The sequence below is a fragment of the Mustela lutreola genome, chromosome 16 (assembly GCF_030435805.1).
Source record: "Mustela lutreola isolate mMusLut2 chromosome 16, mMusLut2.pri, whole genome shotgun sequence".
NCBI classification, from domain to species: domain Eukaryota; kingdom Metazoa; phylum Chordata; class Mammalia; order Carnivora; family Mustelidae; genus Mustela; species Mustela lutreola.
In genome coordinates this window covers 759894-772175 of record NC_081305.1, presented here as the reverse complement: position 1 = coordinate 772175, position 12282 = coordinate 759894, and the positions used below count along the sequence as shown (strand labels likewise).

At 64.3% G+C, this 12282-nt stretch overlaps 2 protein-coding genes across 9 annotated transcripts in view; one reads left to right on the top strand and one right to left on the bottom strand.

Annotated features, from left to right (window-relative positions):
• Positions 1-796: 796 nt before the first annotated feature.
• Positions 797-2655, bottom strand: LOC131818690 (basic proline-rich protein-like). Its single transcript, XM_059153322.1, has 3 exons — positions 2389-2655; positions 1467-2269; positions 797-1286 (listed from the first exon to the last, which is right to left on the bottom strand). The coding sequence occupies exons 1-3, from the start codon at positions 2653-2655 to the stop codon at positions 797-799; spliced, it is 1560 nt and encodes a 519-aa protein (XP_059009305.1).
• ACSF3 (acyl-CoA synthetase family member 3) overlaps positions 1624-12282 on the top strand; it is a 48688-nt gene continuing 38029 nt past the window's right edge. For 2 of the 8 annotated variants that reach the window (XM_059150748.1, XM_059150745.1), the window contains exons 1-3: positions 2373-5153; positions 6989-7672; positions 8873-9028. In XM_059150748.1, coding sequence (XP_059006731.1) covers positions 7004-7672; positions 8873-9028 — 825 coding nt within the window. In that variant the 5' untranslated portion in view covers positions 2373-5153; positions 6989-7003. Of the gene's footprint in view, positions 1686-1715; positions 1904-2371; positions 5154-6988; positions 7673-8872; positions 9029-12282 lie in introns of those variants that run through there. The other 6 variants (XM_059150743.1, XM_059150741.1, XM_059150742.1 and 3 more) reach the window with 6 other exon arrangements.

Below are 12282 nucleotides of genomic sequence, written 5' to 3'. Positions count from 1 at the left end.
GCACACCCCACCTCGCCGATCTGCAAGCCCTGAGCTACAGGAGGGCGGGGCTCTATGTCTGTGTCTGGAATGTGCCCGGGGACACGGGGGCATCTGCACACCCGGCCTTGTGAACTGCTTCAAGGCCAAGGGGAGGCCGTGGAAACACTGAGGGGCCATGAGGATTTACTGTGCCTGGTGGACACCCTCCTTCAGGGGTCCTCTTGGTGCACTTGGGATCCAGAGGCAGGAACACAGCCCCCGTGGCCATGCTGGGCAGGTGCTCCCGCTGGCTCAGAGCCAGCAAGTTTACATGAAGTGCTTCCTTGTTCCCACCCCCCTTTAAGATGATTTTATAGTGGAAAAAAAAAGATTTTATCACAGCTACACCCGGTTGGAGGGACCCCCCTCCCCTTTCTGCCCACAGAGGTGGTGCTGCTTCCCTCCTGCACCGCCTCCACCCGCGGCCCGTCCCTGTGGCTGCTGTGGTGGACACACCGCACTCTCTCTCCTTCCAGCCGTGACCTTCCTGTATCCCATCCCTCCTGCGGAGGCTCGGCCACACACTTGGTTAGGTCGACGTTCACAGGGAGTGGACACCTTGTAGATGTGTCCACGGCTGTGTCTGTAAGTGCTGCGGGAACGGCCCTCCAGGATACCACGATCTCCGCCTCCGCTGCGTGTCTTCCCGTGTTCTCTGGACGGTCACCCTCTCTCCGGATCCCTTTCCTGCGTGCCTGTCCCTCTCTGCGCGCAAACTCTCCCTCCCTTGTTCCGATCTCTCAAAGGAGCACAGGCACCCGATAACCTGCCGGTGTCACCTGCCCCCGGGATGGGCGCTCCCACCTGTCCGCAGGGTCCCCGCGAGGCGTGGGAGCGGACGGATGCCGGGATCTGAGTCCGGCCTCCGCGGGCCGGGCGCTGGGAAGCGCGGAGGCGGCGTCCCGCGGGCTGCCGTCTGCGGGAACCCACAGCCCCGCAAGCCGGAGACCAGGCCCGCCTCCCGCGGGCTGAGGACGGCTCCGGGTCCGCGGCCTGGCTGGGTCCTCGCAGCCCGAGGGCGAGGGAGCTCCCTGGGGCCTGCCGTCGGGTGGGAAGGTCCGTGCCAAAGGTCCGCCGCTGAGCGCACGGAGTCCCTCGGCCTTCTGGCCCGGGTCCGCGCCGCGGGGCCGTCAGGTCGCAGCCCGCGCTCTCGGGGCGCCCGCGTTCGCTGCCGGCCGGTCCGCGCGGGCGAGTGGGCAGCTCGGGTCGGCCTGGTCGGCCGCGGCCAGCCCGGGTCAGCCCCGCTCCGCCGCACGCGGGGGCAGCTGCGCCCCCGACCCCCGACCCCCCGGGCGCCCTCCCGACCCCCGCCCCCCGCCCCGCCCCGCCCCGCCCCGGCCCGGCCCGGCCCGTCCTCCCTCTCCCTCTCCCGCGCTCGGTCTCCCTGCCGCCCGCGTCCGGAGGGTGGGCCCCAGGGCAGCGCCGTCCTCGCGGGAGCCCCGCACGCCGGAGGGACCTGGGCCGTCGGGCTGTACACGGCCTCGCGCGGACGCGGCCGCCGACCCCACCGCAGCCCCCGGCCCGGCCGCGCCCGGAACCCGCCTCCGAGGGGCCGCAGGCGCCGGGGGACGCGCTCGGGCGCCGGACGCGGCGGGTGCGCGCGCAGCTTCCGGTTCCGGCCGCGGACCCGCGCGAGGAGACGCGGGCGGAGGCGGCGCGCGGAGGTAGAGCCGCCCCCGGGTGTCCCCGCGCGGGGCTCCGCGACCCGCCCGCCCCCGTGGCCGCAGCGGGAGCGCGGGGACCCGCCCGAGGCGCGGCTCCGGGGGCCGTGGGGGCGCGGGCGGCCTCGGCCCCGGTGAGCGGAGCCTCCCGTGCGCCGCGACGTCGGTCCTGCCGCGGGGTCCGGCGTCCCCTGCGGCCGGGTCTGCGGGCCGCGAGCCCCGTGAGCAGCCGCCTTCCGCGGGGCGGGGGTCGGGGCCGCGGGGCCGAGGCCGCGGGGCCGGGGTCGGGCTGCGGGGCCGGGGTCGGGGCCGCGGGGCCGGGGTCGGGGCCGCGGGGCCGGGGTCGGGGCCGCGGGGCCGGGGTCGGGGCCGCGGGGCCGGGGTCGGGGCCGCGGGGCCGGGGTCGGGGCCGCGGGGCCGGGGTCGGGGCCGCGGGGCCGGAGTCGGGGCCGCGGGGCCGGAGTCGGGGCCGCGGGGCCGGGGTCGGGCTGCGGGGCCGGGGTCGGGGCTGCGGGGCCGGGGTCGGGGCTGCGGGGCCGGGGTCGGGGCTGCGGGGCCGGGGTCGGGCTGCGGGGCCGGGGTCGGGGCTGCGGGGCGGGGCGGGGCGGGGCGCGGGGCCGGGGGCGGGGCTGCGGGGCGGGGCGGGGTGCGGGGCCGGGGTCGGAGCCGCGGGGCCGGGGTCGGGGCTGCGGGGCCGGCGTCCGACCCCCGGGAAGGCCTCCCTCGAAACGACGGCCTCGCGCGCAGCCCCGGAGCCGCTCGAGGCGCCGGTGTCTGCGGTGTGCGGGGTCAGGCTGCCCGGCCGGCCGCGCCTCTGGCCAGGCTCCTGCGGAATCCGAGAGCCGCGTGGCCCCTCCGGGACCGCCGGGCCAGCCCAGCTCCCCGGCACGCAGGTTTCCGTGCTCGGGTCGGTGAGGCCGGGCGGCGGCGACAGGGAGAGCCGGTGGCCTGACTGCGCGTCCTTCGTGGCCATTCCCTCCAGGCCGTGCCGCTGGGAGCGGCGGGAACCCCGTGACCACAGGAGCCCCGGGGTCGGCTGGGGGGGCTCTCCTGAGGGGCGTCTCCTGGTCTTTCTGGACCTGGAGGCGTTGGCGAGGGAGACACCCACGCCCTCTGCCCTCCAGAGGTTGGCATTTGTGCCTGTTCAAGCTAAAATGAAGATGTAGCTCTGTTCTGTGTGTGTCGGAGCGAGTTCTGGGTCACTAACCTGAGTGACTTGAAGCTGCTTTGAAGGGAGGACCCCATGCCCCCACATGTTCGCTGGGAGAATACGTTAGGGCAGCCTCTTGTCAGGGGACTCTGGCCATTTACCCAAAGTAAGTTACTTTGGTTGTGAGGCCCCGGGTGAGCACTGGGAGGGCCTCTTCTGGACATCCGCTCCGGGAACTACCCCCTGTGAGCTCAGGCGCCCCCGCGTTGGCTCAGAGGCCCTTTCCTGCCCCAGCCCCCAGCGGCAGCTCCGCTGCCCCTCTCAGGAGGGCGTACCTGCAGCGTCCCGCTCCTGGCCGGGTCCCTCCAACAGATGGCCGCAGGCGTGTGTGCGTGCGCCTACTGTGTGTCCGCGGGACGCACGTCACTGGCCACACAAACGTCTGTGAACCAGGAGTCCTAGCCAAGAGGACACTGCCGTTCTCTCCTGGTGTCTGCTGCTACCATTTGAGAAATCGGAGAGCGACAGATACTTACAAACCTGGAGACCCACCATCCAGAGCAAATTTTTTTGTGTGTGTGTGCGAGAGAAAATACTAATACTGAAGTTCAAGCATCTCCAGTTTTAAGGAACGAGTGACATTTATTAGGCTTTTAAAAAATCAGATTACGAAGGTCGTACATGCTCATTTCCGAAAAACTGGAAAAAACGGGGAAGTGCTGAGAAATCACAGACATCCCCTGCACCCCTGTGACTTACGAACACGGGGTTTACCTGCCCGTGGCTGCTACTCTTGCAGGACACGGCCTGGCAGCCAGCTCGTGCCCTCCCTGGCTGACCTCCGTAGACCCCATCTGGACCCTTTGGTTTAGAACCAGTTCTCAGTATCATAAATAGTGCTGTCGTGAACTTCCCCTCGGTGCATCTCTGACTGTTTTCTGAGGGTACATCTTAGGGAGCAAAGGGCTTGTATTTTCTGAGGTTTTTTAGTTTTGTCTTATCTTGGAAGTAACACTGAATTACCCTTTGGGAGGGCCGAGTTGGTGCCCTAGCCAGAGCCCCCCCCCCCCCCCCCCGGTCCTGGGGGCAGCCTGGCTGCCAAGACCTCTTGAGTCACTCAGGTGTCAGCCTCTCCGGGCAGCTCCCCATCATGGACACTCCTTGCTGCTTGTCCTACGGCCGAATGGGAGTGTAGGGGGACCCGCCAGGCCTGGACTTGGATCGCCAGTTCTCCCGTTATTTTGTGGTCTAGGGCAGGGGACTTTCCCTTTTGGGTTCTCTGGCGGTTGTTGCTGTGACCGCCTCTCGCGGCGTCCACCCCCAGCCCTGCTTGTGGAGTCGGCCGAGGCCCCACAAGGGAGGAAGATGGGCGCAGCCCTGTTTTCCAGTTCTGTGTCGCCAGCGCCGGGCTCCAGCTTCTCATGGCCGCCGTCTGGCTCGGGATGGTGCTGCTTCTCGGGCCCCGGCAGACGCAGGCAGCTTGCTCCCCTCTCCCAGTGAGGGAGGCAGGAGGTGTCTGTGCTTTGAGATCCTGGAGGGGAACCCTCCCTCTGCCGGGGAGACCTGGACTGGGCACCACCTCTCCCAGGAGAGGGCTGGGAGAAGCAGCTTTTCTAGCTGCCGGGGTGCCCTGCTCCTTAGCACCCCAGAGGACACTGTCCCCTCCACCGCACACTCCGGGACATCTCCAGTGTACTCTCCCCGACAAGAATCCGGCCAGAGAGGCTGGGTAGCAGGTTTTCTAGTTGCACACTGTTTTGTTTTCCCCACTGCCAGTAGGGGGAACAGGAGGGTCTGCAGGATGTGGGGGACAGGAAACCTGTCAGGCTACACTGCTTTGCCCCTCGCCAGCTCTCTTTCTTCCCGAAACTGGCATGTCCGACGCACTCATGGCATTACTGATTCCTGACCGCGTGTCAGGTTTCTTGATGCTAGCAGAAGTCCGGAGATGTGGAACCAGCCCCCAGTTCACCTCTGAACCCTGTGTGGGGGCAGGACAGGGCACAGAGAAGGGGTAGGACACCGCGGCTCTGGAAGACCCCCCTCCCTCATCTGGGAGTGGCGTGGCTCTGGCGCATCTGAGGGCTCGCCATCCGGTGAGGGCTGTGGGGTGTTGATGAATATTTGCCCAGCACCTTGGAGCAAGGAGCCACCACTGAGAGGGTCTTCGGAGGTCTGCGGGGCCTGCTGCGGCGTGGCTGGCCTGCACAGAGACCGTGCGGAGCCCCAGCTGCCCTAGAACCAGTGTGCTGAGCGGCTCGAGTTCAAGGCATCACCCTGTTCCGGCAGCTCTCCCTGCCCTGGAGCGTGTGTCCGGTTAGGTAATTACAGAGTGTTGTGTATAATCTGTTGTTAAGAACAGAGAACAAAACTGTTTGGTACGCATAACAAACAATAACACACAAGTTTCTAGGAGAGAAAAGCGTGGCTCTCTGGGGGAGAGAGCGTGCGGAGCTGGGCAGCGCAGGAGACGGAGCCTGCGCCGGAGGGAGGCAGCGGGGGAGCCTGGCCCCTGCCTGCCCTGGGCTTTCCTAAGCACCTCTGTGCTGCTGGGCCTGCCGCGGAGGGGACAACACTTCCAGCTTCTGTTCCGCCGTTCACGGCTGGCAGGTGTCCTGTTGGCCGATGGCATTCAGAGGCGCTGTCTGGGGTCCCCGGGGCCTAGCTGCCTGTGGGAGCGGTGGGTGTGCCGTCGCGAGCTGACGGGGCTGCCGGCTCTGGTGTGCTCGGCCGAGGGAGGAAGCCCCAGGCTGGGCTCCGTCTGTGCCCACCTGCTGGCTGAGCAGTTTTGAATTTTCTTTTGCGTGAGCTAGGGTCAGAGGTGGTCTCCTTGTCGACTGAACAGGGTGGTTGAAGGTCAGGTTGAGAGGCACAAACACGGCAGAGTGTGGGAGGGGCGTCTCACTTGCCCTGTCAGATGGTGCGCATTGGAAATCCCTGGGGAACACGTCAGCCCAGAAAGGGGCTGAGGCCAGGGGCTGAGCCCAGGAAGGGAGACGCGGTGACCCCGCGCCAGAGGCAACGGTGGGCAAGAGTGAGCAGACCAGAGCGGACGGTAGTTGCCGACCTTACCCTGGCTCTGGGAAGGAGTCTTCCAGTTCTGCTGGCGGCAGGGTCCAGCGTGTCTGTGGCCCCGACTCTGGAATGGAGCTGTGCCTGCAGAAGCAATGGGGGAAGCGTGCGTCTGTTCTGTTAGGTGCCGACGCCCGTGGCTGTTCCTGTGAGGTGCTGTCCCCACGCAGGACATGGGCGCAGAGCCACACCAGCCTGCAAAGGCCAGAGCTTCCGACCCACTGCAGGAGGCTGCCTGGCCCTGCCTGGCTCTCTCTTGCCTTGACACTCAGGACATTGCCTTCGGACGCCGGCTGGCCACGGCCCCTTTCAGCAGGCTCTTCCTCCTGGCCGGCCGCACTGGGCAGTTATTTTAATATTAATAGTTAGACTAGCAGGGGGAGAGGGAGGAGTCCCGATTCAGCTTAAAGCTGAACTGACACTCCCAGGACGTGTCCGCACACCTATGTCCCCACACGCCCTCCCTGTGGGGGGTACGTGGAGCAGAAGTGAGCCACATGTCTGGGCTTGGCCCGTATATGGACAGAAAAGGGGTGCTGAGCCTTCCTTGGGGCTTTCCCCTCTTGGCTAGTCATTTTCCAGCTCAAAACCATTCTACAAGGTGCTTGGGTGGCTCCGTGGGTTAAGCCTCTGCCTTCTGCTCAGGTCATGATCTCAGGGTCCTGAGATCGAGCCCCGCATGGGGCTCTCTGGTCGGCGGGGAGCCTGCTTCCTCCTCTCTCTCTCCGCCTGCCTCTCTGCCTGCTTGTGATCCTTCTCTGTCAAATAAATAAATCAAATCTTTAAAAAAAAAAAAAAGAACTATTCACAGAATTTGCTTTAAGGGCACTGAATTCGCTTTTCCATGGTTTTACCAAGTTTCATTGTTTTAGCATCTTGACTGCTTTTGAAGTTCGTCCCTAAGAGGAGACAAGAGCCCGAATGTTGGGCAGTGAGTGAACCTGGAAGCTGTCACGTGATGTGCCTCGCCTTCTGCCCGGGGAGGTTACCTCGGGAGTGCAGTGGGCGCGCTCCGTCGGGCAGGCAGAGGTGAGAACAGACGGGTGACCGTGCTTGCTGTTCCTCTCTTCCGGCCCCGCCCCAGGTCCATCAGGCTGGCATGATGCTGCCCCGTCCCGTGATGTCCTTCCCGCGCCTGCTCTGTGCTGTGGCCTCCCAGCGGCTGGCCCCCTGGAGAGGCAGCGGAAGCAGCCCCCTGCACACGGCCCTCGCCGTCTGTGCTGACGGGAGCGCCCCGGTGTACACCCGCGCCTTGGCCTTTGCGGACAGGATTGCTCTGGTTGACCAGCACGGCCAGCACACGTACAGGGACCTTTACAACCACAGTCTGCGCCTGTCCCGGGAGCTGTGCCGTCTCCTCGAGCGTGCTGACGGGGACCTCCAGGAGGAGAGGGTCTCCTTCCTGTGCTCCAACGACGTCTCCTACGTGGTGGCACAGTGGGCTTCGTGGATGAGCGGAGGCATCGCCGTCCCCCTCTACCGGAGGCACCCCCAGGCGGAGCTGGAGTATTTCATCCGGGACTCCCGGAGTGCTGTGGTCCTCGCCAGCCAGGAGTACCTGGAGCTCCTGCACCCGGTGGTCAGGAAGCTGGGTGTCCCCCTGCTGCCCCTCCCACCCACGGTCTATGGTACGGCCCCTGAGGAGCCTGGGGCGTGGGGGGTGCCTGAGCGGAACTGGAGAGACCGAGGCGCCATGATCATCTACACCAGCGGGACTACGGGGAGGCCCAAGGGTGTGCTGAGCACTCACCGCAACATCAAGGCCATGGTGAGTGCTGGGGGCTGACGGGGGCGGGGGTGCAATACCGGGGCCCCTGGGAGGGGTCTGTCCTGCCTTTCCCAGGCCACCACCTGTGGCTGCCTCCCGTTCTAATGGCCCTCCCTAAAACGTGTGGCCAGAAGTGTCCACCAGCCTTTTGGACCCCGGGGATGGGCTCTGGGAACGCGGGGGCCCCCCGAGGGCTCCTTAGGGCTCCGCAGCCAGCAAAGAACAGTGTGGCCCGTGTATGATGCTGAGGGTTTCAGAGGCAGCAGCTGGGGCACGAACTTTCAGACGCAGGTTCGGCACTGAGAACCAGCCTTCTCTCGAGATCTGTGTGCAGGACTTGGGTTCCGTTTTCGGGTGCTATTCTCGTGTTTCAGGGCTCAGCATCTCAGTCGAGCTCCCCAGCTGCTTCACCAACCTGCCATTTCTGTCCTCCCTGCTTCCAAAATACATGGTCCAGACTCTCGTTCTCTAGGAGCAGTAAAATAGGAGACGCTCAGAACCAGAGGGGAGGTGTGAGGTCAGTGCCGCTGAGTCTCAGCGGCGGGGTAAAGTGAGTCCGGGCTGACTGCAGCCGTGGCATCATTGGTAGGTTCTCTCTGTCTCTTGCAAGACGTACCTCTTGTCTGCAGAGACCATCTGCTGCCCAGCGCCTGTGAGGGTGCGTATGTCCGTGTTTGCCCACAGTGGTCATGGAGGCTCGTGGGCGGCATCCTCACGGGTGACTTTCAGAAGATTCCAGTGGGCATGTTTCACGGTGCATCTCATTCAAAGCTCAGGACGTGGTGGGAACCCACCTCCGGGTGCTGTGACCGTTCAGCTGGGAAGAGGGAGGCGCCGAGTCAGGAGGCACAGTAGGGCAGGCGCGCGGATTCAGGCCTGGACCCTGCAGACGCCTGGAACCCCAGGGCCCACTGGAGCCAGGATCACACCTCTGCCTGCCTGGGAAGGGGGCCACCAAGAGCGCATGTGGAGGCGTTGGGGCCCCTGCCTCAAAGCTCTGACCGTGTCCAGTTCTGTTCTTGGACCTGGGGGTCTGCAGACGAGCCAGCAGACCCTTGGGCACGTGGCCCCCATCCCCTCCAGATGCTGTGAAGGGCTGGCCAGCGGAGCACGAGCCTCCTGGCTTGTCTCCCCGGTCGCGGAGGCCCTGGCTGGCCTGGTGGCTTCCATCCCGTCTGAGGCTGTGCTGTCATCCCACAGGTGACGGGGCTGGTCCACAAGTGGGCGTGGAGTAAAGACGATGTGATTCTCCACGTTCTTCCACTGCACCACGTGCACGGCGTGGTCAACAAGCTGCTGTGTCCACTCTGGGTGGGGGCCACCTGTGTGATGCTCCCCGAGTTCAGCGCACAGCTGGTAAGTTGGGGGTCAGGCTCGCGCCATGGCTGGATCCGGGTGCCCGTGGACCAGGCGCCTTCCTCAGTGGTGTCAACTTTGCCAGCTCTGAGAGTCCCTGTTGCTGCTCTAACAAATGATCCCAGACTGGGAGAGCCTACAACAACACCCAGACTTCTGAGAGTCTTGGGGAGCAAACATCAGAGTGTAGGCAGGGCTGCCTGCATCTGGAAAGGCCGTTTCTTGCTGCTTATGGCATCCCGCGGCCCCATGCTCTTGCCTTTCTGCCGCCTCACCACAGTTCTGTCCACCGCCTCTGCACCCCGTGAGCACAGGGGTCCGTCTGCGCGGCCCGGGCACCCTGCTTTCTCACAAGCCTTAACTGCGTCTGCAGAGTCCCTTTGCCCCACGAGGTGGCGTATCCACGTGGATTAGAACACGAGGGGGTGTATCCACGTGGATTAGAACAGGACATTTTGGTCCCATTGCTCAGCCAAGAACACCAGCTCTCCTTTGTTCTGGAGCAGGAGATGCAGCTGGGGCCCTTGGTTGGTCCCCGATGTGTGCGTATGTAGCGTGGTGTTCCTTCCTCTCCCAGTCAGCCCAGCAGGGGAGACAGACCTGGTCAGGTGCGGACCTGCCACTGGACTCTGTTTGAGCCTCGGTTTCTCCCACCGCCCCCAGAGAAAGCGGCTGGGCCTGTGCCCTGGGAGGGGCTGCCCGGCACGGCTGGCTGCCTGCGTTCGCCCCGCAGAGATGCTGAAGCCTGGCGCTTTGAAATGTGCATTGACTTTTGCTACAATTTATGTGATGAACAGAGCTTTTAGTCACAGGGAAGATCTTGAAAAGAGTACGGTCAGGTCATGCCGTGCTACTTTTCAAAACACCAAATAGCCAGGTTGCCGAGGTGAAGAGCCCAGGGCACCCCTGAGGCCAGGCTCCTGGTGTGGACTGGTGGCTGTGCGGGGGCTGTCCCACAGAGGGGGGCCGTCCCAGCCGGAGGAGACCGAGCTCCCACTCCGGCAGGCGCTCACCCAGCACTCCAGCTGCCTGAAGGCTCCTGGCCCAGCGGATGGTCTGTTAGGGAGAGCCCAGGTTCCCTGCCCGGCAGCCCTCCCGAAGGCGCCTCAGGGCCCCGGTCTCCAGCGGTCAGCAGCGTCCGCCTTCCGGCCTGCCATAGGTCCCGTCTTCCCCTCGCGGCCCAGAGCCTTCATCCCCACGGGTGTCCAGAGGGAGGCTCTGGGGGCGGGCTGGCCTAGCCCCAGCTCAGCCGCACGGAGCAGCACAGCCCAGGCAACCTTCAGCCTCTCTGACCCTCGGTCTCGGCTTCTGGGGAGGAGGAGCAGTGTGAGCGATGCCCCGGGGATGTGCGGAGGGCCCAGCACGCAGCAGAGGCGTCGCAGCCGACACGGACACCTCTCCCAGGAAGACAGAGCATGGAGAAGGGGACCCTTTCTTCTCTGGCGGCCACTAGAGTTTCAGTCCGGGAGGAGCTCACCTCAGATGAGCCAGTGAGCCTGTCTGCTGACGGCCGGGGGTAGGAGTTAGAGAAGGAGCCGCCGTGGACTGGACAGAAGGGGTGGAGGCCCTCGGGCCCAGGTGGTTGCTTCGGACCTGCCCCGAGAGCCCAGGGCACGGCTCCGGGAGGGCTTGGGGCCTTCTGCGCGTCCCTTTAGCCACGCGCGTCTGTTCCTAAGCAGCAGGGTCCCAAGTGGTCTTATGTGGACAGAGTGTCTGCGGCTTGCAGATGTCCTTTAGGGCCACAGGCTGGGGCGCTGTCCGCTTTTAGACATAAAGGCCTCCCAGCAGATGTGATGTGTGACACCCCCCCCCCCCATGCACACGCCCCTTCTTGGCAGGGCTCTGACCCAGGGCTCTGCTCTCCCCAACCCTGACTGGATGGACAGCTGCTCTGACCTGAACGAGTGGCCGGCCTTTCTCGGGAGCCACCGCCGTGCTGCCCAGGGTCCCCTGTCTTTGGCTTGGTTTTAGAGGCAGGAAGAGGGCGGGGCAGCACCCGATCTCTGGAGACCTAAGCTTCCAGGTTCCCTTTAAATAGAGGGAGAGGCTGACCCACCCTCACTTGCAGCCCCAGTGGCAGACAGCCGACACTGGCCGATGTGAAAGTCCCCATGTCCCAGCTCCTGATTTGGGAGTGATGTGTATGCGCCTGGTGGGGGTGGCAGGGACACCCTTCGGGGCAGCAGTATGAGACCAAGCAGACCTTTTCTTCCCCAAACCACAGACAAGGAACAGGAAGAAAGCGCTGCCCACCCCCCAACCCAAGCCTGGGCTTCCCCAGGCAACTCACCCGGACCCGGTACCCTCACAGCCCGCTAGCCCGGGTCTCGTCTCCGAGGGCGCTCCGTGTCCCCTTGCCTCTCCCACCCCGCTTCCGACACTCGAGCCTCTCTTGCAGTAAAGGCGCCCACAGCCGTGCTCCCCGAGGCCTCTGCCCTCCTCACCACGGCCCTGCTTCTGCCCCTGCCTTGGTCACCACCTCTGGCCAGGTGTCCTGCACATCTCCTCACTCCCCTGGGATGTCGCCCCTTTTGTTCGTGGGGTGTCCCGAGGACGTAAAGCAGTGCAGGGTCTGGCACTTGTGGGCGAGTGGACGGCACGTGGACCCCTCTCGCTGTGCGAGCAACAACGAGGGTGCGCTGGTGGGCGGCCAGCTCACAACCGCGGTGCGCTGCCTCACTTAAGAACGTTGTGAGTGTGTGGATTTGTGGCACAGGCATTCAGCCGTGGAGGGGGTACAGTTGTTGGTTTAATAAGGTTTTTAGTATCAAGTAAAGAAGAATGTAAGTAGATACAGTGTAACACAGCTGTCCACTTAAAGTCCATCATCCTTGAAACAGTAACTTTCCTGCAAAGGTCTGGGTGTGTACACATTTGTGTCTGTGAACGTTTGTGCTTCTTCTCAGTTTATTTTGCGCATCCCTTAGCAAGATGAATTCTAAGGTATCAGAGAAGCTTCAGGTTTTGAGGGGGATCTGGAAACGCTCAACAGTTTTCCGTGTAAATTAGCAGCGACAGCTTCTTTGCTTTGCACCATGTGGGCTTAAGAGACAGTTCGTAGCTTCTGCTGAGGAACTCTGTGTAAGGTGGGGCCAGGTTTCTGCGGTGGCGGTAGACAGCCTGGGCTCCTGCGCTGAGCCCGGCATGGACCAGCTATGGGGTAACAGGCTCTCCGTGGCCCATGATCGGGCCTCGTGAGATGGCCTTGATGTGAGGACAGGCGGGGAGGTGGGTGAGCAAGTGCGCCGTCACAG

Coding starts and splice junctions, on each gene's coding strand:
- LOC131818690 (XM_059153322.1), bottom strand. CDS start 2,655: ATGGCCACGAAGGACGCGCAGTCAGGCCACCGGCTCTCCCTGTCGCCG. Junction 2,270..2,388: donor CGAGGGAGGCCTTCCCGGGG/GTCGGACGCCGG, acceptor CCCGCCCCGCAG/CCCCGACCCCGGCCCCGCAG. Junction 1,287..1,466: donor ACGGCCCAGGTCCCTCCGGC/GTGCGGGGCTCC, acceptor TCGGGGGCGCAG/CTGCCCCCGCGTGCGGCGGA.